Raw genomic sequence first — 27,489 nt, forward strand, 5'->3', positions numbered from 1 at the left:
ACATAGATATCCATCTAGATGATTTCCAAGTGCATAGCTCCAGTGACTCCCTAATATCGGAAGGAAGAGCGTTCCAGACTGCCGCAGAAGCGCGTCTCAAAGCGCCGTGGGATGCGGTGACCGTCTTTGAGAACGGCCGTAGTTCGCGTGATGGTTTATGCTCCTGGACGAGATTAGGATGATTATTGTATTTCATTTGTGGCAAGAACTCTTGAGTGTAATGAGCGAGACCTTTTAGTGCAATTAAGCACACGCTCACTCACCGGATTGTTCTGATTGAAGGTAGGAGAAAGAGACTATCATCGTCATTATCATCATCATCATCCTTTGACCATGGGATGAAGACGTCCCCAAGACGTTGCCATCTATCACGGCCCTGCGATGCAGTAAACCCATCTCAGCACGTGAGCCGTCTCATCACCCCGTTTTTAAAACAGAAGAATGTTTTTAGGCATTGTTCCACGATCGAGGCACTATGTCTTTTTTTTCATTTCCGTACAAACGTTTGGTTAAAGGGGTCCGCAAATCTCGAGCAGGGAACATTCGCGAGCTCAGGGACATCATCGCACCGACATCGTCGAGGCATCGTATTGACTTTCGTTTTAAAACTTTCGTGACTGCAGGGATTCATATTATTGGTTCTTTCGGTAAAGTCACGTAGAAGGGAAATAAAAAATATAAAAAGTATTATTTTTTTATTTTCTTTGGTTCTTTCGGTAAAGTCACGTAGAATGAGAATAAAATAATAAATTGATAAAATAAAATAACACAATAATATTCTCACGACGTTTCGGCCACAACACAAGCGGCCTTCATCAGGTGCAGGGACGAGACTGTCTGGTAGGACAGCGCTGGTGTAAAAAAGCCACGTTCAGATCACGACCTTTAAGCTGTGTCAGAAGAAACAAAGCGCCTTGACAAAGGAATTAGCATATAATTTAGCATTGAAATGGCCGAGTGATTAGCTTGTGACTGGTCACAGAAATGGCTATGTTAAAGTTAAAGCATACACATCCGCAGAGGCACCCCTTGACAAAGGAATTAGCATAGAATTTAGCATTGAAATAGCTGAGTGAGTAGCTTGTAACTGGTCACAGAAATAGCTATGTTTAAAGTCAGAGCATACACATTCACCGAGGCACCTAGTACAAATCAAACAGGAGAATTTAGCATTGAAATAACTAGGCGAATTTAGCATTGAAATAACTGAGTGATTAGCTAGTGACTGGTCACAGAAATGGCTATGTTGAAGTCAAGGTCTACACATCTGAGCTATTCACAGTAACTGGGTATACAATACAATGTATAATGAATACTATATAGTGAACCAATAAAAAACTAAAATATAAATTACCTTAATATTATCAATAAACTCTATATTCTCCAATCAGCTAAGCTACCAACAATAAGTCGTTATATATCACAATGCTATATGGCTCTATACTCTATACCATAGAGCCCAATGCATTTCCGACCAGGAACACATTACCAGTGAACTCAAGCACGTACACCAGGCTCTCAGGGCTAATGGTTACTCTGACTACACAATCCGCAAAGCCATCACTCCAATCATGAAGAAGGATTCTCTTGTGGAGCCACTCAAAACCATCACCTCACCCTACATTGCAGGGGTCACTAAAAAGATCTCCAAAATCCTGAATAAACACAAGATCCAGGTCCGATTCAACACAATACATAAAATCCGTGATCTAGTTCCATCTGTAAAAGATGCTGTTCCAGACATACAGTACCCGGGCGTTTACAAACTAAAGTGCCTCTGTGGTAGTAGCTACATTGGAGAAACCAAACGACATATCTCGGACCGCATCCGTGAACATAAAGCAGACTTGAAACACGGTAGGACGAACTCCTCTGCCGTGGCAGATCACTGTTATAATTCAGTGGGCTCACATGACATTGACTTCTCCAAGACGGAGGTTCTTTGCAAACCAACCGGCTACCATGAGAGATTCGTTCATGAGGCCATTCACATATACAAGCACAGAGACAATTTCAACCGAGAAGATGGATTCTGGCTTAGTAACCATTGTAAAGATGTTTTAAACCATTTCCGTTCTTAATTAATTGTATTTTACGATGACCTTCAGACCGCAGCTCTTTCACCAGCATTGACTCTTAATACCTCTCACACCACGGTTAATGGTATGGTTTACAACATGGAGTATAATAGCGCCTCGCAGCTGTCTCTCTCCCCCTCCTCTGTTCCGACCTTGGATGAACTCGTCCGTCTGAACGGGGCCCGTAGCTATCCGTGTTGCTAAAGTTGAGGGTAAGAATCCACCCATTTTTTTTTCGCCATATAGCATTGTGATATATAACGACTTATTGTTGGTAGCTTAGCTGATTGGAGAATATAGAGTTTATTGATAACATTAAGGTAATTTATATTTTAGTTTTTTATTGGTTCACTATATAGTATTCATTATACATTGTATTGTATACCCAGTTACTGTGAATAGCTCAGATGTGTAGACCTTGACTTCAACATAGCCATTTCTGTGACCAGTCACTAGCTAATCACTCAGTTATTTCAATGCTAAATTCGCCTAGTTATTTCAATGCTAAATTCTCCTGTTTGATTTGTACTAGGTGCCTCGGTGAATGTGTATGCTCTGAACTTCAAACATAGCTATTTCTGTGACCAGTTACAAGCTAATCACTCAGCTATTTCAATGCTAAATTCTATGCTAATTCCTTTGTCAAGGGGTGCCTCTGCGGATGTGTATGCTTTAACTTAGCTATTTCAATGCTAAATTCTATGCTAATTCCTTTGTCAAGGGGTGCCTCTGCGGATGTGTATGCTTTAACTTTAACACAGCCATTTCTGTGACCAGTCACAAGCTAATCACTCGGCCATTTCAATGCTAAATTATATGCAAATTCCTTTGTCAAGGCCCTTTGTTTCTTCTGACACAGCTTAAAGGTCGTGATCTGAACGTGGCTTTTTTCACTCCAGCGCTGTCCTACCAGACAGTCTCGTCCCTTCACCTGATGAAGGCCGCTTGTGTTGTGGCCGAAACGTCGTGAGAATATTATTGTGTTATTTTATTTTATCAATTTATTATTTTATTCTCATTCTACGTGACTTTACCGAACGAACCAAAGAAGATGAATCCTTGCAGTCACGAAAGCTTTAAATGGAATTTTTATTATTATTTTATTATTTCCTTTCTACGTGACTTTACCGAAAAAACTAAGAATATCGTATTGACTGTTCAGAAAAGTGGGCTTTGGCAGGGCGCGTCACGAGAAGGGATGATGGGATGGCGTTGCCACGCGTGGCCTGACTGTATTATCAGTGTTTATAGTTGTTGTCAAGAATTAGCCTTTTGCCTGTTTACTTTAGATGGTAAAAACAAACAACTCTCGTGTCTGCAGAGGTTGTTGCGGATGTGCCACTGCGTTTGCTCTCGGATATGCTCTCGGGGTTGTTCGGCACGATGTCCGACGTTTCGCAGTAGGAGCTGGGAGCTTCTCCGACTTCTTCATGAATTCACTTCCCAAAGCAGCTCCCGGCGGAGAGTCACGTGGCACAACCGGGAATCGCCACACTGCAGTCTAAATCATTGCCGCATGTTAAAAAAGTGCGTGGCCTTTCAACATCACATCTCTCGGTTACTGTGAACCGTTTTTTTTCGAGATATCAGTCCAAGAAGCCGTGCGTGCGTTGTGAAAAGCATGATGGGAGAGCGGCGGCGCAGTGGATAGCGCGCTGCCCTACGAACTGGACACGACCAACACCAGTGACGATTACCTAAATTGGCCCTGGGCCTCACCCCCCCCCCCCCACTATGTTGACTCAGCCTCAAATAAGTACCGGGTATGATGCATAAACATCGTGTGCCGCGTCGGCCTTCATGGGTGCATGCTGACAGCACTTGGCCCAGCAGTCTGTGAAAGGCTACACGAGGAGGGAGGGAGGGATTGGGTTGTCTTTGCAAAACCTTAACATTCTGGGCAAGCATCGCGTCTCACGACGTATGTGTAGTTTGTGTCTGTGTGTAACGAACCCCCATTAGCAAAAAAGAAATTACACATCGACTTCAATTTCAGCGGCAAAATAAGAAGTCGGCGTACGGGCGAGAAAGACAATTGAGGCGCGTCCGACTTTCCCCCCCCCCGAAGGCCGTGGACGATGTCTCATCATCTCATCATAACGCGCCACCTCCAACAATGTAGCGTGGGGGACGCGGGGGCCAGGGCGTTGCTGCTTTTGGCTTCGCGAGAGATTTTTTTGTTGTTGTTGCGGAAGCTCTCTCGCTCGAGGGGTTTTTTTTTTTTGGGCACACTGTCTAAAACTGGTAAGTCTGGTGGCGTCTTACAGCCGTTCCTCTTCGGGCTGCTCACAGCCAACGCGGGCTGGTTTGGAGGAGTGTACGCTCGCTGCGTTTACAATATATACGTGAAGTACGTAATAGCAATAGATATGTGAAGTATATAATATCAATCGATATGTGAAGTATCTAATCTCAATAGATATGTGAAGTATGTAATATATAAAATGTAAAGTAACTAGCGGTAAGTACCCGCTGTTGCCCGGGCGAAAAAGACAGACACACACATCGACTTACACACAGACATTGACCCACACACATAGAAACACATCGACTTAGACGCACACACACATATGGGTATATATGCGAAGTATATAATATCAGATTGTAAATGTTATGGATTTGCTCTGCAACACACATTTGTGTGCTGTCCTAGTGAAGAGGAGTCGGAGACTTCTTTATTCTTCAACCCACAGCCACACTCGTTCCCCAAACCAACCTCGAACACGCGTTCAACAGCCCCCCTTTTAAACCATCCATCTTCGCCCTCGTTCCCAATCCACGTCTCTGACGTCAGTGCCCTTTAATCCCCTGACCCCAGTCGAGTGCATTCCCGTGCGTGTGATTGGTGCGTGCTGTGTTGAGTGCGGAGATTGCGTGAGGGTGGCTCGGACATCCTCTACACTAGTCACGAATTGGCCACGTTCTGTTTACGTAACAAACCTTACTAGTTGGCTGAGTCGGGTGGTGGCGGGTTTAACGACACATTTTCTATTTACGCAATCTAATCCAAAAAAACCCTATATTTATGAATAATATTAGTCGCCAAAGCCTATGTGTTAAACTATATAATATCAATATATATGAAGTATATAATATCACCGCAAGCTTGATGCACGATTTGTGTGTGTTTGCGTGGCTCTTTGTTGTGGCTAGCGCGGTGCGCTTGCGAGCCTGGCCACCCGAGTTGGATTCCCGCTCGCGGCCAACACCGGTGACGATTATCTGAGTCGGTCTTGGGCCTCCCCAATGTCAACTCATCCTCAGAAGAGTACCGGGTGCGGTGTGTAGTAAGCATCGCCACTGGGGAGACAAAGGCAGCTGGGCGTGCTGTTGCCGGCCGTCATAGGCGCTCACTAACAGCACTTGTCCCAACAGCCTGTTAAGGCTTTACAGCAAGGCCGTAATTATAATATATATTGGGGGGGGGGGAAACAAATATTGCTATAAAAATATTTAAAAGTCGTAAAAATTGCTATACTTTATAAATAAAAACAACAATTTGCTAAACCTTGGCCACAATATCTGGACTTGTCTTCATATAAATCAACGCATAGATTTCTGTTTATATGATTATGGTTGTACTGTACTTTATTAATCCCTAATCTCAAACATTACATACAATGAAACAAGAAATGGTAAAAAGTAAAAACAGAACAATGTAATACAATACACTATTAGACATTATTGTAAAAAATAAAATAAAAAGTCCATCCTATGTGTTAGTGAATTTTTGTTAAATATTTTTAGGCAAGAAATTCGTTTTCAAATTTAGATATTTTTTCTGGGTTGGGACCCCCGGACCCACTGGAAGATTTGGTCCCCCCCAATGTTGACTCCATGGCTACGGCCTTGCTATAGGGGGATCTATGTCGTGCTAATTTCTAAACAAATGCACAGTGGTGGCTCCGACCCCAGCGACCCGAGTTTGATTCCCGCTCACGACTAAAACCAGCGGCGCATATCCGAATCAGTCGGCAAACTTGCAGATCCGGAACCGCATGCGGCCCTTTAAGTGGCTTCTTCGTGACGTTATTTATGAAGGAACCACTTTCTCGTATTCACCACGTGGCTTTGCGGCTCTTGCAATATTGAGGGTTTTTTTTGTTGTTTGTTACCGAATATCGAACAAAAAATGGCTCTTGTTCTTTTCGTTGCCGTACCATTGCCCCTAGGTCGACTCAGCCTTAAACGGAGCACCTGTTGCGGTGTGAAAAACATCAGCATTGTGGCCGGACAAAGGTGGCCGGGCGTGGTGTTGGCCACCCACCCCGTCGCGTGCCGTGCCGGCCTTACATCGCTAACAGCATTTGCCCCAACAAACCTGTTGAAGGCTAACACGGGGGAGGTCTTTGTCTCGGCTGCGCTTCAAATACAGCACGCTTGCTTCGCTACCTCGAGCTCCCGATGCACACTGAAAGAGATTTCGCGAGAGGGCAGTTGCGTGAAATGTCTTCATCGAAGAGCCGACGCTGGCCTGGCGCGGATTTAAATAGGAGTCGAGATAATGTTCCGACTCAAGTTGTTTCATGCGTCTGAACCAATCACGTTTTGTCGCGTAATTTGTACCTTGTGTGTGTGTGATGTGATGTATTTGTACCTTGTGTGTGTGTGATGTGATGTGTGCACTTGTGGTTCCTGACACAATTAGAACCGTCTGAGTATGGGGCCGTCCATAAATGACGTCACGCATCTGGGGGCGGGGTCAGATATTTGTGACGATGTGTGACGAAGGGGGGGGGGGTTGAGAAATGTGACGTCACATCAAATGCGCAACTTTAAATAAATATAGAATTGTTATAACAACACTAATTGTTATAACAGCACTCCTACAACATCAGAGTGCAGCGCCACATTAAATGCGCACTACGATGACAATAGTTCAAAGCGATTTTAAGCATGTTTTTCTTTTCAAAATGGAAATATGGTTTTGGGGGGGGGGTGGGGGCAGAGCTTTGTGACGTCATATTTGAGGGGGGGGTCTGACTTTTTATGAAGCCGTGTGACAAGGGGGGGGGGGTCAAAAATCGTCCAAAATCATTTATGGATGCCCCCGAAGGGAGAGCTCCTTATCAAGCGGAGACCCTTCCGCGAGCAGTGACGCGGGGCAAGCAATTGTAGGGCTGCGCCTTTACACACGTACGCTGTATATTTATACTGTATTACCTTTCTTATTACCTCAAGCCTGACGACGCTCCTGGAAGAGAGAGAGAGAGAAAAAAACCCCAAGCACTGGAGCGAGTGGGAGGGTACACGTAAAATAATAAATAAATAATCCCGGGGTGCGCGGTCTCTCTCCCTCGCCCCCTCCGTCTCTCTGCGTGGGACTAAGCAGACAGTGGTGGGTGTGGGTGGTTGTTGGTGGTGGTGGTAGGGTAGGGAACGTGCCAAGATCTTGACACCCTCCCCCACGTCACAGGGGGGGGGGGGGTCCCTAGGGGGGGGGGGGTCTCCACGAGGCAACGCATCCTGAGCGACTCCCCAGCCCACCCGCCCGCCCCTCCACTCGGAGGAGTCACCCGACACTGCGCGCTCGCTCGATTAGAGCCTCCGTCCGCCCGTCCGTCATCAGAGAGGCGACCCCGCCGACTCTCCTTGCCGTGAACAAGCAACGGGTGGGAGGGAGGTGGTGTCAGTGGAGGAGGCAAACAAGAAACAGCAGCAGCAGCAGCGGTAGAAACAGCCACTGCAGCAGCGGTAGAAACAGCGGCAGACTTGGGTCGTCAATGAGCACCTAGAGCGGTTTGGTGGGTTGGGGGGGGGTTGGGGTTTGGAGCACTTCGAAGTCGGCGACTCGGGTTCCCCACGAAGTGGTGAGTTGCGATGGGACTTGGGGGATCTTTGTTTTGTTTTCTTCTTCTTCCCGTTTCAAAGTCTCGAGGCTTCACAGCCAGCGGCGCGTTGCTCGCTGCGCGTGAGCCATGCAGTGCGGGTTCTCGCCCGATGCGTTGCTCGCTGCGCGTGAGCCATGCAGTGCGGGTTCGCGCCCGATGCGCTGGCGCGCCCCGAACCCGCACGAGTTCGTCGATCGCCCGCGGCCACCGAACACCCGAGACGAATTTATCTGAGTCGGTCTCAGGGCCTGCCCCTAGGTCGACTCAGCATTAAATGCGTGCCCGCTGCGATGTGTGTAAACGGTGGCCCCGGGGAGACAAAGGCGGCCGGGCGTGGTGCTTGCCAGCCCACCCTCCGCCACGTGTGCCGTGCCTGCCTTCGGAAGTTGTTGCTACTCGCTAACAGCACTTGCCCCCACATTATATTAAAGGCTATACGGGGGATCTTTGTCTGTGCTGTTCACATGAGGATCGCGGATGGGGGCCGTGTCAGTGTTTTCTTTGCGTAACGAAGACAAATATCACCTGAACAGGCTTAACAGACTGTAGGGGACACGTGCTGTTAGCGTGTGGCAGCTATGAAGGTCACATACGCGCACACAGAGACTCCGTATACTGTGTGTGTGTGTGCCCGTGGAACATTTGTGTTTGTTACATTATGGGGGACAATGTGATCTCAGTGCGTTTCGTACACTCGTTGAATATCGGGCGGGATCGGACTACAACGGTTTTTGTTATTTACTCTGTCATTGTACCATAATTACAGGTTTCAAGTATATGCAGCCAATTTTGTGCAGCGTGCATCGCCGTTGCATGTACAATGCGGGTAACCGCTGCCAGGATGTGTCCACTTCATATCGGCTTTATTGTCACATTCAGCGAATCCAGACAAAATTAACACTTTCGCGACCAATATCCATAACACGTGTCGTTAAACCCGCCACCACCCGACACAGCCAATTAGTAAGATCGTACTCAGATGTAAATGTTGTGGCTTGGCTCTCCAACTCACCGGTGTGCTGTACTAGTAACGAATTGGCACGTTCTGTTTAAGTGACAAACCTTACTAATTTACTGTGTCGGGTGGCGGCGGGTTTAACGACACATTTAGATATTTTACGCGATATAACCCAACAAAAATCTGTATCACGGCCAGACAAAATTGCTTGCCGCGCTGATTATGAGCATCGTATGGAGCTCAGGGTTTAGCAGGAGGCTTGAAGCAGTTTCAGAAGTTTTCAGCTGACGCCGCTACCCTGTGACTCAACATGGTAGTCAGCCGTGAGTAAAGCCAACCATTGCGCAGCGAATAATATTTGGGGGGGGGGGGGGTCCATATGAGAAAAAGTAATTTTTTCCACCAATGTTAATATGTGGGCCTCGATGTGTGAGTCTCTGCGTTACTTTGTGAGTATTTGTTCTATGTGTCAGTCTATGGGTCTCTTTGTGAATCTATGCTTGTCCACGTGAGTCTATGGGTTTGTGTATGAGTCTGTGGGTATGTGTGAATATATGGGCCTCTTTTAAGTCTACGTGTCTCTTTGTGAGTGCATGGGTCTCTATGTGAGTCTATGGGCCTCTGTGTGAGTCTATGGGTCTATACAATACTATCGCGTCTCAATGTGACCTTCTCCAGATAAGGATAATACATCTTCTGCATCAACAACATCGTGGCCAGGGCTTACATTTTCACAGATTTTTTTTCCCGGATCGCTAGTAGACTGGAGTAGGTGGCACGTGATTAGTAATCACAGCCATCCGGAGAGGTACATAATACCGGATGTGGTGTGCCGAGTACATAAATATTTCCCGAGTTGCTGGTAGAGTGGAGTAAAGGGCATGCAACTATGAAGTATACTGGAGTAGGTGAAGGTAGCGAGATGTTAACTACCTCGCCTGGTATACAGGAGGTCGTGGGTTCAATCCCGACCCTGACACCTGCTGTATATTTGGCGTTTGTATGTTCTCCCCGTGGTCGTCTGGATTTTTCTCTGGGCCCTCTGGTTTTCCCCTGCTTTCCCCTCTACTTTTAGAAACTTGTGTTTAGAGTATTTGGCAGCTATGCATTTTCACGTGATAAGCCACTTCGTTAAGCTATTATTTGTGATAGCCAGGTCGCTTCTGAAAATAGCTATATAGCTCAGTGGGCCTTATCTGGTAAAATAAAATAAAAATCCTTCAAATAAATCGTTTAAAGTACCCACAACCATAGCAGAAGAGTATACTGGATGTGGTGTGCGGGGTGGCTCAACGCAATCAGAAGGTTGCGATGCCAAATTCGAGGTTTGAGGTTGACTCAGCCTATCATCCATCCCTCTTGGGTACAGTAGTTAAAATAGGTTCCACTATGTGGGGAAGTCAACAGTGGTTGTCCTATGGACAGACTCTCCTCGGCAATAGGCACGTGGAATTCCCATCATGGGCTTAGGGTTGTGAAGAGAAGATCAGCACTGCCGCAATGCTAAGTTGTGCAGGAAATCTGGTTGAAATTCTACTTTTTTTTTACCCGGACAGACCCCGGGCTGCGTTAATCCTCTGATCGCAGTTCGTCTGGCATTGTTAAAAAAAAAGGGGCAGCCACCTGCCACATGTGATGAGTCAACTGGGGCAAGGTTGGCTTGGGACGTGTGCAGACAAGACTGACTGCAGACACGACTGGAACATTCAATTCCTGCCACGGGTTCAAGAGCCCTCCACCCGCCAGTGATCAATACATTAGCGGACAACACGAGTACGTCTCGTGCAGTTATCCGTCCCTCCGCATATAATTAGGTTAATGTATTGTCACGGCTTTAATGCACGGTTTGCGGCACTTTTATGGTAGTTGGAATGTTGAACATTATGCAACTGGTATATACATATACTAAAACGAAATACGTATTTTTTTTTACACACCCCATCAGCCACAATGCCTTCCGAGAGTGCGTCGTTTTAAGCGGCATTATCGGTTCAGCACAAGCAAACTTCTGGACCGGTTTAGACACGCGGTGTCTCATCAGCAGAGCGAGGCCTGCTTGAACCGATGCTGGTGAACTGACAGTGCTGATGAGCGTTGCCCCCCCCGTACACACTGAACCACGGGGACTGTTGCACTGTACACTAATTAACATCGTGATAACAAAGGTCGCTGTGTTGTGTAAAATATGCCCGAAGGGAGGAGAGCCAACTTGGTCATCGCAACGATGCCTGGGACTCTTGGCTCTGAAACAGTTTGCGAGCTCGTGATATGGGTGATGTCATATGCTGTGAAGAAGGGCCATTGCTCGAAACGTCGCCTGCTACTAATATTATATCATGGGACTTTTTTGCCAGTATCAAAGTATGAAAAATGAGAATAGGCCAATCAGGGGTTGTTCGCATGTTCACAAGTAAGCGTGGTTAATGCAGGAACTTGATTCCTTGCAAAAAGGTTTATATTTGGTGTTCGAACATCTTAACACCTGCTTTATTGCCAGAAAGGTTACAACTTATTTATCACATTATTGTGATTGTATACATTTACTTTTAAGGCCACGGCGTTTATGACGAAGATGTTGAGTGGGTGTGTTTTTTTGTCACGAGTGATGTCAGTTCCGTTGACAATGGGTATCACACACAGCAGAAATCATTGCCCCCTGCCACTACTAAAAGTTGGCAGGACCCTCCTGAAGATGACTCGTGAGACTCAGGGGGACGGTCCTGAGTAAACAAGTACAATAAAATAATACAAAAACATAATAATTGATGCATTTGATTTAAATGTCACAGCGGCCTGGCAATTACTGCAGCTGTTTCATAATAATCATCATCATCATCGGCCATGCTCAATCCACTGCTTGGTGAAGGCCTCCACAAGCCACCACCACCACCTCTCATGAGACGCAACAGTCCACCCGGTACCTGCGCATGGACTGATTTCATTGCTCGTCGTAAAATTCCATCGAATTAAAGGGGTGCCTCGGTGGCTATGAGATGTTAACTCCCTCGCCTGGTGTGTACGTGAGGTCGTGGGTTCGATCCAAACCTTGACGCCTGCTGTATATTTGGAGTTTGCATGTCTCTCTTCCCCGTGGTCGCGCGGATTTTTTCTCCGGATGCTCCGGTCCCCCCTCCCCACCCACATTTATAATGAATGTGCGTTCAGAGTATTTGGCTGATATAAATTTCCACATGATAAGCCACTTCGTTGAGCGATCGCTTGTGGCCCGGTCGCTTCTGACAAAGAGCTACAGTTTTAATGATCTTGTAAAGTTATTTCTGAAAGTTGAACATTGTGGCCACTTTCTCATGCCCGAGTCCCAACTTAAGAAGATAAAATGACCCACGACAACTTTTTATCCACTTACTCAGAGCCCAAGGTAATTTATGTCCGTGGTATAGTGTGCGCATTGTACATTGCATAATTATATGTATTAAATATCAAGACTGAGACAAGAATGATAACCGCCACACGAATAAACACGATTTGTAAAATATTTGTTTATAGAAAAAGGTAAAGCATCTCAAAACAGGTTTTGCCTTCTTAAATACAGCACTGCACCCTAAACACGTGTGTGTGTGTAACATGAAGTTACATAAATACATTAACCTCCTTTCTGTCTTTCCAAGTCAAAATGAAATAACTGTTACTCTAGCAGCTTGTAGGCTTAGCAGGCCAATGTTGATCCAGTAGGGGTTGTTTTCTCAGGCAAACTGTGTACCGGTTTTAAACGTCTGGGCTGTTTCATGAATGTCATTAGCTGTGATGCTCATTCGAATCCAAGGCTTTTGTGCCACAGCGTGCTCGCTTGAAGTCCGAGATAAGCAATCCCCTCCCCCCCCGATGAATATTTGGAGTTTGCGTGTCTCTCTCCCCATGGTCGCGTGGATTTTTCTCTGGGTCCTCCGGTTTTTCCCTCCACATTTAGAATCAACATCACACGTTTGCTGCTCTGAATTATCCAACGCGACGATAAGCCACTTCGTCGAGCTAAAATTTGTGATGGCCAGGTCGCACAGCTCAGTGGGGCCTTGCCTGCTTAAAATAAAACAAACAAAAAAGTTGAATTTAAATAAATGGTTTTCGCAGTAGTGCTTATGTTGAACTTCTGTTCACTGCAGACGATGCATTTGAAAAGCAAAGGCAAAACACAGCAGAGTTTACCACAGCACACGAGCCCTACTGCTGCTGCTGCTGCTGCATGTGGCGTGTGTTCGTGGGGTAAGCGGTGGCGTAACAGTTAGCGCGCTGCGCCACGAGCTTTCGCGGACCCGGGTTCGATTCCTGCTCACGGCCACCGACACCAGTGACGATTATCTGAACCGGTCCTGGGCCTCCCCTGGGTCGACTCAGCCTCAAATGAGTAGTAAACATCGTCAGTGGGGAGACAAAGGTGGTCGGGCGTGGTGCCGGCCACACACCCCCTCGTGCGCCGTTCCAGCCTTCATAGGTGCTCGCTGACAGCACTTGCCCCAACAGTCTGTTAAGGCTATACGGGGTCTCTTTATTTGTGTGTGTGTGTGTGTTTAACGAGTCTGGGCGCTCGGGGTTTTTTTGGGAGCCTCGGTTCAACTCTGAAGGACGACGTCGATGATGATGATGATGCAGTACTCCGTGAGAATGCCGGGCAGCATCGTGCGCGCGAGCGCTCATTTGGTGTCCGCTGACAAAGAGGCCGATTGTTTGGAGCAACGCCGGCCCGTGTTGTATCAGCAGCAGTAGCAGGAGCCACAACCAGCAGCACTCAGGGCACTCACGAGGGCCGGCTGTCTGTCTATCGGTCGACGCAGATGGAAAACAATCGTACTCGCTCAGCCCCGTGACAAGAAAACACTGTACAGTGCAGAATGATAACATCGCAAAGCTTTGCTCAAGTTGCCCGTTCAAAAGAACGGAGGATTCCCATCATAGCCTCGTCTTTGATTAATGCCGGTGTGGTCAGAACCATGCCCGTCTGCTTTTGTCTGTCTGTTAAGGCGATCACTTTAATCCGAGTAAATTCATGGGATGCCCACAACAATCCCCGACACCACAGAGACATCGAGCTTGATACCCAGCCGTGGCTAACGTCACCAGACCGCAACCGACCAGCGCGGTGAAGTACGGTCAAGCGACACCCTTGACCGACGCGCCGTCAGGGAGGCCCTCGTCTAGCAGTGGAGCGACTGTGAGATTTACATGCGCTCTCTACGGTCCTCCGCTTCTGTTTTGTGTTCGTGCACGTATGGAATACTGTATTTGTAATTGAATGCCGTGTCCCCCCAAGGGGTGGTTTCAATGTGGCAGTTTAAATACACTCTGCGGTAATTATTGGCACACCGTGCGTATTTCCACGCGCGCAAACACACATGCACGCATTGAGAATAAACACATCAAGTTGGGTGTGCGTACGCGTTCACTAAAGCAAGCGCGGGGCTTGGGCAGGACGCTGGTCGCTAGAAGGGGACAATGGAAGATGGTCAATGACGAAGATGGAGTGGCAGCCAGGGGATGGGACACGTCCAGATGGGGCGGCCGCCGAGGAGATGGAGCTATGAAATCCTAACGTGTGCATGCGCTGGCCGGGCGGATTCCTGTGATACATCGCAGGACCGTGCATACGTTACGTACGCACGTTGAACTTATTTTGCACCGTACGCAGCCAACCGTGCTAATTGGAGGTGCGGGGGAAGGACAGCAAACTAAACGAAAAAAGCAGTTCCGAAGATATTCGTTTTTAATTTAGAAAGAGTTTTGCGACTGCTTGCAGAGACCTTCATCCAGTAGTGAATTGACCATGGCTGACGGTGTTCACGATGCCCGCTTGAGATGAGCGCCACCTCATGAGTGACATCACGACCTAATGAAGGAGATGCCATGAATGCCGCACCTCCGATTAGCGCGGTTGGCCACGTACGGTGCGAAATGAAGTGAAAAGTACATACATGCATACGACACTAATTATCGCATTAACTTGCGGCGGTGGAAGACACGCCCGTAGCCTGGCAATTAGGTGCAAAAGGACCTTGTGGAACCGTGTGGAACAGCGCGGCTTTGTGAATCTCCCGATCCACCACTGGGTTAGCTGCGAGGAAGCCAGGAGACAGCAGTACAGGCACTCCTCTACTTATGAACGAGTTAGGTTCCAGAGATCTGTTCGTAAGCCGATTTGTTCCTAAATCCAACTTTATTCCCGTCGATTCCAAACATGGTGTACGGCATGTACACTAAACACGGCGAATGGCTTCCAAAGTTGTATAATCTGCTGTAGACGTGGATGCCACTGGTTCTTCACGTTCTGCAGATGTAGATGCCACAGGTTCGTCACGTTCTGCAGATGTAGATGCCACTGGTTCTTCACGTTCTGCAGATGTAGATGCCACTGGTTCTTCACGTTCTGCAGATGTAGATGCCACTGGTTCTTCACGTTCTGCAGATGTAGATGCCACTGGTTCTTCACGTTCTGCAGATCTAGATGCCACTGGTTCTTCACGTTCTGCAGATGTAGATGCCAGTGGTTCTTCACGTTCTGCAGATGTAGATGCCACTGGTTCTTCACGTTCTGCAGATGTAGATGCCACTGGTTCTTCACGTTCTGCAGATCTAGATGCCACTGGTTCTTCACGTTCTGCAGATGTAGATGCCACCGCCACCATCTATTGCGCGGCGGTTGAACTCACGACTCTCGGTCCGAACAGGCAACTGGACATACGGATCAGGTTTGTTCATATCTCTGAAAGTTTGTCAGTCGAATGTTCTTAATACATTTTTTTGGAGTGGGCGGCGCTGCCGGTTGAGTGGGCGTGGCTGTTGAGAACTCACTGGAGCCTGACACCCAAGCGTCCCGGCTGAGCCTCCCAACAAAAAATCCGGCGGCTGTTAACTTCGTTCCTTGACTTCTCAGGTTCGAACGCGACCCGACCAACTTCGGCTGCCAGGATGAATACGACCGCGGCGCCAGCTGGGGGTAACACCAGCGGGACCACAAGCAACGTTACGCTCCAGACAACCGCCGACCACGGCGCGGCGAGTTCGAGTTCCGCCCTGAGCACCACCTTACTGGACAACCTGACGTCAACGACGCTCAATGCAACCCAAGGTGTCACGGTGGGAGGAACCAAATCTCTGCTCAGTGACGGTACAGAAACTCAACGCCGCACTCGCAAATGTCGTACACTGTTAGGGCGAGCGCCGTTAGCGAGCACCTCTTAAGGCTGGCACGGCGGACGATGGGGGCGTTGTGGTGAGAACCACTCCTGGCTGTCATTGTCTCCCCACTACTGATGGCTAATACCCCACACTGAGTATTAATTTTACGGCTGAGTTGACCCTGTGGATACCCAGGCCTGTTTATGATATCACTATCACTCCCCACTGATGTTGGCCTCGGCTGGGAATCCACTACAGGCCTCCTGGTTCGTAGTACAGCGCGCTAACTCGCTGCGCCACCGCTTGCCGCATGTAAACACACACGTACATATGTGACAGATATCTCTTTCATAGCGTGTGCAAAGTTGGAGCACAAGTGCTGTTAGCAAGCACCTATTAAGTCCAGACACACACACAAATTGGGTTTGTGAGTGTATCAGAGTGAGTGGAAATGCATGCAGAACCATCCACCTTGATCTCTCCATTGTATGTATGTGTACTTGGGAACCGACACACTGATCAACATGTATGTGTAATACAGACATTTTGAACTTCTTTCGCACCGTACGTAGCCAACTGTGCAAATTGGAGGTGCCGGGGGAAGGAAAGAAAACTAAACACAAGAAGCAGTTCTAAAGGAATGAAATGTCAATCTCGAATTGCCAAAGTTGACTGCACCACAGCACCAGATGGGCTCCTCATTTTAGGCTGAGTTGATCTAGGGGGAACTATGACCAAATCGCCCAGAATGTGTCCAATCTCGTCAGATCTCGGTAGCTTAGCGGCGTTGAATCTGGATGACACTTGGATGGGCGACCGTTACCCTTGCACGTCGGGCTGGCACAGGCTGCTGCGGGGCTGAGCTGCGCGGTGGGCAGCAGCAGAGAGCAGTGGAGTGAAATCCATAGTTGTACTGTACCTCTATGCGCCCGCACGCCCAATCCTGGTGAAGTGCGGCCCGCACGGCGGGGAGGTGATTTGACCGTACCACGTCTAGCAGTGGATCGAGGAAAGTGCCCCAGCAAGGGGTTGCCGCTGGTGTACGCGCGGTCAGGACACTGGGTCTGGGTCAGTGGGAGCCGACGCAGCGCACAGATCAAAGCGCAGAGCCCGGAGCGCGCGCAATCACGCACACGAATGCTCGAGTTGATGTTAAAATGCTGAGACCACGCTTCATTAACAATGCGGTGTAATCAGCGAGACACACTGTCCCTGCAGCCATGGGCTACGGTCAGAATCAGAATATAATTATTTATACTGGAGGAATCCAGTGAGCCACGAAGCTCCTTTCCAGTGATGTTCAGCGGTTAGCAGCGTGGCTATGGAGTGTACAGGCGGTGCAACTGCACTAGGGTCCACAAGCCGGAGGGGCCCAGGTGCCCGGGGGGGGGGGGGGACGAAATTGGAGGAGGGGCCACCACATTTTCATTCATTCCTTGCAAAAGGGCCCATACCAACCATGCTACGCCACATTGCTATGGGAGAACCCGTTACCGTTTATGAACTGTTTTTATTTTACCAGGTAAGGCCTACTGAGCTATATGGCTTTTTCTCAGAAGCGACCTGCTCACAAATGATAGCTCAATGAAACGTGGAAACGTGTGTTGATTCTTATGGCGGACCCAGAGAAAAATCCATGCGACTGCAGGGAGAATATGCAAATTCCAAATATACAGCAGGCGTCAGGGTTGGAATTGAACCCACGACCTCCGTTATACCAGGCGAGGTAGTTAACATCTCACCACCGTGGTGCCCTACAGCCTTGAAGCTCTAGAGTCATTTAACATTTAACCATAAAGTTTAAAGTCTACGTGTGATTCCTAGAATATTGACTGAAAAGTTTATATATGTATTGATTTTGATACAATTATCGCCCTGTATCGATCCACTGCTGGATGAAAGCCTCCTCTTGCCGTGACCGTGAGAGTCAAGGAGGATGTTGTAGTCAGTGTGGGTTGGTGAAGGGGCGGCTCAGGGCTGGTTCGGATATCACTCGTTCATACGGTTTGGCTCCTGCCATAGGAATGTGGAATTTTCAGCACTGCCCATTTGAGCCGGGAGACACTGACATTCAGATGCGTTTCACAGCACTCCGGGGGTGTCCTCTAACATCGAAACGGAACAGGAATCTCAGCATGCTGTGCATGTCGAGGTGACGTCGCGACCGTTGAGCACATTCTGCACATTGCCTTGTGCTGATGCCAACAAGTGCGTGGCATGCTCAGTGGAGGCAGCACGAGGACACTGAGGGAACAACTGTATTCGACCGTTTTCACCCTAACCGGAGCAATCATTACGGTACAGTCACCGATAATCCACACGAAAACAAGAGACACGTTTTTGTATTTATATTTTCTTACGGTTGAGTCACCGAAAAGCCACACGAAACCAATAGACACGTTTACGTATTTAGATTTTCTTACGGTAGTCACCGATAATCCACATAAAACCAAGAGACACGTTTATGTATTTATATTTTCTTACGGTAGTCACCGATAATCCACATAAAACCAAGAGACACGTTTATGTATTTATATTTTCTTACGGTCGAGTCACATGTAAAATAATTATTGTGCTCAGAGAATCACTCAGCATGTCACTGAATATATTTTTAATAGCGCATTGAATTTAACATATATATTTTTGCCAGATTATTACGTCTCAAGATCGTGAGAGATGGCGTGGGCTAGGGGAGGCCCTCAGCCAGCAGTGAATAGATGATGGCTGATCTGCTGCTGATGACAAAGATGAATGGAATCTATTCCTCTGAATAATTATTCTCCGTTTACGTTGCTCAAGCAGATTGATTTTTAAAGCTGGGGTGGTTGGTGGGGGGGGGCACTCGGTGGTAGATTTTGGAAACAAAAGGGTTAATGAACACACGGTCTTTAAGGTGGAGTTGGAATGTGTGGAATGTGTGTGCGTGCGCCGGCGCACAACCACGTGTGCACACGCATACGTGTAGTAGGTCACTGTTGGTTTCCAGTGCCCAGCCTCCCCAAAAGCTAAGGGAGAATTCACACTTTATAATAATGCCGACCGAAAACGCAGTTCTGCGGCGCGGAGCCAGGCTCGGTGTCAGATCTGCGAGCTCGTGGGATGCGCCTTCTGGATGGTTTTCAAACGAAGAAAATGATTGATCACTACGTATGTGGATAGGGTCGGTGGCGTTCCAGATGACGGGGGCAGGAGGCTGCGAAGGAGAAACGACGAGAAGCAATTACAGTCCTTGTAATTGTTTCTCTACATGAACAATACATATAGCATTTGTTATTGCAGAAATGTGCTCAAGAATGTGTCTATATAAATAAAGACAAAGATCCTCCCGTTAGCCTTAACAGACTCTTGGGGTAAGTGCTGTTCGCGAGCAGCACCTATGAAGGCCAACAACAGCACACGAGGGGGTGGGTGACCAGCACCACGCCCGGCCGCCTTTGTCTCCACAGCAGCGATGTTTACACACCGCACCAGGTACTCATTTGAGGCTGAGTCGACCTAGGGGAGTCCGAGCGCCGGTTCTGATAATTGTCACTTTTGTCGGCCATGAGCAGGAATCGAACCCGGGTCATTTGGTTTCGTAGCGCGGCGCGCTAACCGCTACACTACCGCTCCCCCGCTATGTGTGTGTGTATATGTATGTATACACACACACACATACACGCGCGTACATATGCTTGTTTGCATAGACACGTGTGTCGTCAGCCAGTGCACCACCTCAGTAATTGATTTCAGAATCTGTCCGAGGATTCCCCTGGCTGGTAAAAGGTAAGGGTGCAACCCTGCAATCGCTTGCTGGAGGGTGGCCTTCACTGGAGAGGGCATTTTTGGCCTACTCTTTCTCTGCTGGCGAGATGTCTTGGAAGTGGTTGGAGTACCGGCACTTTACCCCGCCGCACGCGACCAAGTCACTGTGGTCTGGCCCAATCATTACCTCTTGGTTGGACAGAGGTGGGGGTAATTTAAGAAACGTGTCAGTTTTACTGGAAACTTCTGGATTGCAAATAAGAGTGTGCTGACCACAACACCGTGGCGGAGAGACGTTATCGCCCTCACTCGGTATACAAGAGGTTCTGGGTTCGGACCCTACCCTGACACCTGTATATTTGGAGTTTGCGTGTCTCTCTCCTTGCGGTTGCGTGAATTTTTCTCCGGGCCCTCCAGTTTTTCTCTCCACATGTAGAATCAATGTCACGCGTTTAGAGTAATTGGCTGCTCGAAATTTCCAGATGATAAGCCACTTCGTTGAGCTATCATTTGGGGCTGGGTCGCTTCCGATAAATAATATATATTCCTCATTGGGCCTTACCTGGTAAAATAAAATAGTTTATAGTTTTTAGTTTAAGCATATTTTTTCGGTTTAAATCTGTGCCTCCATTAGCTCGACTCCGCCCAAAATAAATAACCCGGTGCAGTGTTGCTGCCAACATCAGATCGGGGAAGACAACGGTGGTTGGAGCTGTCCACGCCATGAGTTCATGCACCATGGATGTGCTGCACGGTGCTCTCATGTGAGCTCGTGTTGTGCTGCGATTTGTTCGGCTCGATGTCCGACGTTTCGCTCCGCATTGTGGGAGCTTCTTACGCAGACTGACACGCAACAATAGGTGCTCGCCAACAGCACTTTTCCTAAAACAGACACGAGTCCAGGCTATGTGTAAGCGTGCGTTTGCATGCGTGCGGTGTGTTTTGTGTGTGATGTGTGTGCATGCGCACGATGGTAACGTGTAAGCAGATATCCGGTCCAGCTAGTTGCTCTGACCTAGTGGTAACCCTGGCCGTGCGTGCAAATGCTGCTTGAAGGACACATTCCATGCCCGGGCTCCCCGTGCTCTCTGCTTCTTCAGATACATTTTTTGCAAACTTTTACTTAGAGACTTGGCAACGGATTGCCAAAATTCCCGAATCAGATTGGATTTCACTGGAATCATTTAGAGGTCATGTGTTCCCCCTGTTCCTAATGAACAGAAGCTAGGAATAGCGAGTCTGTCATACAAGGTACAGGCGCAGCACCTGCAAATGCACGTTCGCGTCACTGCTGGTGAAACGACCTCCACTACGGGGAGCTGAAGAGAGCCCCTCTAAGGATTGTACTTTGGCCTAATCTTCCACTCTGGCCAGACATACGGGAAGAAGAGGTGAAAGTATCCACGCTTTACCCCATCACACGTCCGTGACCTACCAATCCAAACAGCTGTGGCGTTATCCATTCTTCGTTGCGTGAACAAGATGGGAAGCTAAGGAACTTATTTCAGCCGCTGTGCCGGGAGATCAAATCAAACCGGCGACCTCTTGATTTGCAAGTCACCGTGCACTCATCCTTTCCACCACAGCAACATAACAACAACAGCAACAACAGGCGTTCGCCACTCGGTGGCGGTGACGTGGCCACGGCGCTTGAGCCAGGATATGTGCACTTTTGAGGCCATGTGAAGTGTCGAAGGTTTGCTGGCAGGAGGTCGCGGGACAGACCACAGGTGCCATGGGTTGTCTGACCGATAGTAATACTCGCACAAGGAGGTACATTTTGTTAACCATGAGCCATGTATTGCCTTGTAGCAATTTGGCCAACAGGTATCCTGTCGAGCAGGGTTAGCGTCGGAGCATCTCCTAGCTTGCTTTCCTTCCGTTGCACCTCTGGTTATCACGGTTGGCTATTTACGCTGCGAAAGAAGTTCAACATATGTACATGCATAGCTAAAACGAATGAGTCACCTCGTGCGTTGAGTGGCACAGGCACTGTGGGTTATTTAAAGTATGCAGGGGAGGGCTGGTGCCATGGCCAGGAGTGCTTGAGTCACAGTCGTAAAGCTCAGAGATCAAATTCCAGTGGAAGCGCTCAATGGTTTAGCCCACCAGTTGATAAAAATGTGTGTCCTTTTTTAAGTAGGTAAACTAACAATCCCAAAAGTAATATTAATATTTTTTATAATTGTTTACCCAGGACAGCCTTAATTGGGTGTCAAGAGTATTTTCAGGAGGGTCCTGTTAAGTGTTCGCAGGAGGGGCGAAGATGTTAACTACCTCGCTTGGTATAAAAGAGATCGTGGGTTCGACCCCGACGCTGGCGCCTGCTGTATATTTGGAGTTTGCATGTCTCTCCCTGTGGTCGCATGGATTTTTCCCCGGGTCCTTCGGTTTTTCCCTCTAGATTTAGAATCAACGTCACGCGTTTAGAGGATTGGGCTGCTCGAAATTTCCACGCAATAAGCCACATCGTTGAGCTATCATTTGTGGCCAGGTCGCTTCTTAAAAAAAGCTACATAGCTCAGTGGGTGGGCATTAGTAAAAAATAGGAAATAGCTTGTGCAGATCTTTTTTCAGCATTGGGATATTTTTCCATTAACAGTTATATATTTTTTGCATGTGTAAACATCGCCACTCGGGAGACAAAGGTGGCCGGGCGTGGTGCTGGCCACCCACCCCTTCAGGTACCGTTCTGGCCTTCATAGGTGCTCGCTAACAGCATTTGCCCCAACAGTCTGTCAAGGCTATACGGGGGATCTTGCTTTTTTGTCTGTGTTAACAATAGTGAGGAGCTAATGCAATGTGGCTTATAGGAGTCACACAGAAACCGCAATTGAACACGATGACACAACAGCTTTGTAGTACCCGTGGGTGGATTCAAGGATAGGTCATTTTGCATCGTGCGGTCCACATGCCTGTCAGTTTCAGGATGCAGGGATTGTAAGAGAGATGGCCAATGCAAGTGTCCGAAAGAAAAGTCCAATGTTGCACACATCACATTTACAACTTGAAACTTCGTATTCTTTGAGTCTTTCGGTAAAGTGACGTAGATAGAAATACAAATAAAAACATCACGTCGTTTCAATCGCAACGCAGGCAATCGTCATCAGGCGTTGCGATCGAAAAATCGTGATATTTTTATTTCTATCTACGTGACTTTACCGAAAGACCCAAAGAATATGAATTCCTGCAGTCACGAAAGCTTTAAGTCAAGATTTGCATCTTCGTGTAAACAAAAATAAAAAAAATCGCCGAAGAAGCCTCTCTGGAGTGTCAGGATATTATTTTTACAGACAGGTCTCTGCGCTGAACGTTTGTGCCAAATCCTGACTCGTTGCTCGAGTCCGTGGGAGGGCCCTGAGAATAGCCCACACGCATGGAGAGAATGTAAATGTCTCCATCTACACTTGCCAAATGCCATCACTATAAAATATGCACCGTGTACATGGGTGGAGCGACGCCACGGTGTTCACGGCGCCGAGCTATCAATCGGCAGCCTGAGTCCGTAATGCTTTGTTGTTTTCGCTGTGCTTTTATTTTCACAGAGGTCATCATAACCATTGCTGTCATCGGAGGAGTGATTGCCCTGTGCCTGCTCGCCACCATTATTTATGCCCTCGTTTTTGGGTACGTGTTGTCATTTATTCCCTGTTTTTTTGGGGCACGCGTGTTGTTTAAGAATTGAGGTTTGCATCGGTAGGGCGCTCGCTTAAATGCCTCGGCATCTCAATGAGCCTTAATCTCAACTCGGCCGTTCCAACGCCACACTGGAGCCTAGCAAAGGGGGCACGCGGTAGCAGCCGCCGCTGCGTGGCATGAGGCTGCCGGTAGGTGGGCCGATGTTATCCCCCCCCAACCCCCATGAAGCAAGCAAATCCGCGAGCACGTTGCATATTGTTGTTGAACTTCTTTCGCACCGTACGTAGCCAACCGTGGCTAATCGGAGGTGCGGGGGGAAGGCCAACAAACTAAATCCAAAAACAAGTTCCAAAGAATGAGTTTTCTTAATCTTAGTTCTTTCGGTAAAGTCACGTTGAAGGGAAACAATAAAATATTAAAATATGTATAAAAATAAAAATTCTCACGACGTTTCGACCATAACACAAACGGTCGTCATCAGGTGTGTCGGTTTGCATACATTTATTTAAAAAAAAAATACACCTGATAACGACCGTTTGTGTTATGGTCGAAACGTGAGAATTTTTATTGTTTTATATATATTTATTATTTTATTGTTTCCCCTTCAACGTGACTTTACCGAAAGAACTAAGGATATGAATTACTGCAGTCACGAAAGCTTTAAATCAAAATTTTATGAGTTTTCTATTTATTTTTTAAAGTGCATCGCTCTAGTGCCTTCCTGTGTATGTTGAACTTCTTTCACACCGTACGTAGCCAACCGTGGCTCATCGGAGGTGCCAGAGGGGGGGTAAGAACAGCATCACGAAACACAAAAAAAAGCAGATTCGAGCCCTCGACTCTCTTTGCCTGTGTTGCCCAACAGCTGCGGCAAACGAAAGCAAGTGGACGTCTCCGACGGGAAGAACCGGAAGCCCAAGAAGGGCTCCGCCGAACTCATGTCCCCCTACATCGAGTTCCAGCCGAGGGGGTCGAAGGGCGACAGCCTGGAGAGCGTGCCGCTGCACACGCAGCTGGGCAGCGTGAACGGCGTGAACGGTTCGGCACACATGGGCTTGTGAGGTGGGGAGGCGGGCGGGAGGGGGGGGGCACCACCACCACCACTCTGCAGGCACCCTCCCCTGGCCGTCCCACGGCTCCCCCCTCCATGTCCTGCACTCTTCTGTTGGGATGCTAGGTTTCACACTTCGCCCCCCCCCCTCCTCCCCGCCTGGTTTGCGCTGCTTCATGCAGGGCCACGCGGCCACCTGCCGTTTGGCGATCGTTGCGCGTGCACGGGGAGTGGTAGTGTGGCGGTTAGTGCGCTGCGCTACGAACCCCGGTGACCCGAGTTCGATTCCCGCTCACGGTCAACAAAGGTGACGGTTATCTGAACCGGTGTTGGGTCTACCCTAGGCTGACTCGGCCTCAAATGAGTACCTGGTCCGGCGTGTAAACATCGCCGCTGGGGACACAAAGGTGGCCGGGCGTGGTGCTGGCCACCCACCCCCTCGTGCGCTGTGCCAAGCCTTCCATAGGTGCTGCTCGCGAACAGCACTTGCCCCAGCAGTCTGTTAAAGGCTACACGGAGGAGGCCTTTGCCATGCGTATTAATTTTTTAAAAAATGTATCATTATTTTCTCCTGGAGGGGGGGGTGGAGTCGGGGGGGGGGGCAAGCTTATAGAATTCGTCGAGTAAATATCCTGTATATACTTTGGGGAGGGGGATGGGGACCGGAGTTTGTGGTTTCTGTTGTCATTATGAATCGGATGTTCGTCTGGCCTGGTACACGCAAGGCTGGGCAAAGCATTGTGCGTGGAAACCGCTGGCAGGCTGCCGCTCAGCTGGCAGCGCTCGGGCAAAGAGCGGAGCAAGGAAACCCCTTATGGCCTCAAATAGTTCTGGGGGGGGGGGGGCGATAGAGAACATACAACAATGGAGCACATCAAAAATGATCAATGAACTCGTTCACGCTGAACATCCAATTAACGTGCGATCTCAATCTTGTCCGCATCGCTCACCTCGCGACGCGTCTCCGTTATCATTTACAATTCCTCGTATCTCATTGCATCTCTTATTTTTTCCATCAATATCACTCGGATTTTATGAATTGAAAAGGTGGTGGGAGTGGGGGGGGGGTGTTGGGGGGAGCAAGCTGGGAGGTTGTGGGTATGATAGGTGGGGGTAGATGGGAAGGGTGGCTATCATTGGAGATCTCATTCAGATCTGTGAACCAAATGCAGGCATTCCCCAGCAGAGGGAAGAACTCATTTGGCGATGATGCTGCTGAATTTGCAGTTGGTGCACGAGACACAATTGGTTTAACACATTCGCCAAGACCACTGCCTTAAAAGAAGAAAAAAAATATCCTTACGAGAGATGACGTGACGACGTTGACGGGCAATGGTCCTTCTTCAAAGCACGTGAGAGAGACTTTGTATACATTTAAAAAATTGGTTCGTTAAGGGGAACATTTGATTCTTTCAAGGAGCACCGTGCGGTTAGAAATGCTGACGCCTGATTAGCTGCTTAAGCGCGTCAAACACAACCCGCTCTTACATTCCTCTCGCTCGCGGATACGCCACTGCCAGGGCTTACGCCGATACGCAAATCGTATTTTTGGGTGGTTTAAGCATTGGATGCTGCTTCATTGTCGTTCGCATTATCGTAGAAAATAAGTTTCAATCTTTTGTAAAAAAAAAAAAAAATTCTTAGTGGGAAGCAAAAACATTTGATTTAATTTTAAAGCTTTAAAAAAAATAAACTAAGATGCTGGGGATGCTGCCATAGTGGTGTAACGGTCAAGCACACTGGGAACTTGCAACTCAGAGGTTGCCCCAGGTTCAATCTGAAACGACGGTGCGAGTTTCTTCAAATCCCTCCTCCGCCTCCATCCGCCCAGCGGCGTTAAATGGGGAACGCCGCAGTCAAGCGATCGGCAGGTAGCATGCGGTGGTGGTAGCGGTGGTGGGGTAAAGTGTGGGTATCACCCGCCGATGCTGGAAACGTGGAAGGGAACTCTCGAGGGGCGTGGATTACATTTCCGTCAGCGGTGGAACGAGCGAGCAATTGCCTTTCGTGACCCTTTTTTTAATCAAAGGCAATAATTAATTTGAGTATTTTTAGTGAGAGCTATATTCGTCGGCGCTGATTTGGATTTGCCCGGAAATGTCGGTCGGCTCACCCCGTGTGTAGGAAGGTAAGAATACTTGGCGGTACACTGTAAAACATGGAATGGTCTGTGAGTACCCAACATGGAATGCAGTCGTATTGAGCATATCAAACTGATTTAGTCTACAGGGACTCCTCTACTCACGAACGAGTTAAGTTCCAGAGGTCTGTTCGTAAATCCATTTGTTCGTAAGTCCAACTTTACGTCTGTCGATTCCAAACGTGTTGTGCGACATGTACCTCAACACAGGGAATGGCTTTAAACGTTGTATAATCTCCTGTATATGTAGATTCCACTGGTTCTTCATGTGGCATCTACATGACATACAGGTTTGTTCGTATCTCTGAAAGTTCGTAAGTCAAATGTTTGTAAGTAGGGGAGTCCTTATACAGTGTATAAGTATAGCAGTAATACTGTGCGGTCTTAAACCAAAGAAAAGTGGTTAGCTTATGGTATTGCGTGGTTTTTGTACATAATCTTTTCGCCCAACTGGTTCGACGGGGATTTTCTACTGTACGTTTAAACGCTGTCAAGTTGAATGTCGCGCGCCTCGTGGGTGTAATTGTGATGTTCCGATTCGCGAGGCGGTGTGCAGGTCTGTGTAACAGTAGCAACGCTCACAGCATTAAAGTGACAATTTTCAATCATTGGTGGCCAAACGTTGTTGCTTTTCTGCGCATGTGTTTATTTTCATACACACAAACACACATGTGTTATCTGTGCCAGACTTGATTTTTTTCTCAAGGATTCTATCACGACCTCGCATGTGCGGTTACTGGACAAAGAATTCGGAAACTATGGTAGCGCGGCGCAACCTCCCACTCGCAGTAAGAGAACGGCCCACAGAAGCGGATACCACAGAGCTACTCCCGAGATCCCTTTCAGGAGGGGGTGCAGCCCTGTCCCGGAGAATATTTTTCATCCATAATAGAGGTTTTTGGGTTAGATCGCATAAATAT

The 27,489-nt window shown here is 48.0% G+C and overlaps 1 protein-coding gene across 1 annotated transcript in view; it reads left to right on the forward strand.

Annotated features, from left to right (window-relative positions):
• Nucleotides 1-27,177, forward strand: part of LOC116954034 (uncharacterized) — a 47,976-nt gene extending 20,799 nt beyond the window's left edge. The window contains exons 5-7 of the mRNA XM_076051963.1: nucleotides 15,751-15,984; nucleotides 23,285-23,366; nucleotides 24,244-27,177. Of these exons, the coding sequence (XP_075908078.1) occupies nucleotides 15,751-15,984; nucleotides 23,285-23,366; nucleotides 24,244-24,439 (512 nt within the window). The 3' untranslated portion in view covers nucleotides 24,440-27,177. The remainder of the gene's footprint in view (nucleotides 1-15,750; nucleotides 15,985-23,284; nucleotides 23,367-24,243) is intronic.
• Nucleotides 27,178-27,489: the final 312 nt, after the last annotated feature.

Source organism: Petromyzon marinus, chromosome 53, assembly GCF_048934315.1.
Source record: "Petromyzon marinus isolate PM22_M1 ecotype Great Lakes invasive population chromosome 53, UKy_Petmar_22M1.pri1.0, whole genome shotgun sequence".
Classification (NCBI taxonomy): Eukaryota; Metazoa; Chordata; class Hyperoartia; order Petromyzontiformes; family Petromyzontidae; genus Petromyzon; species Petromyzon marinus.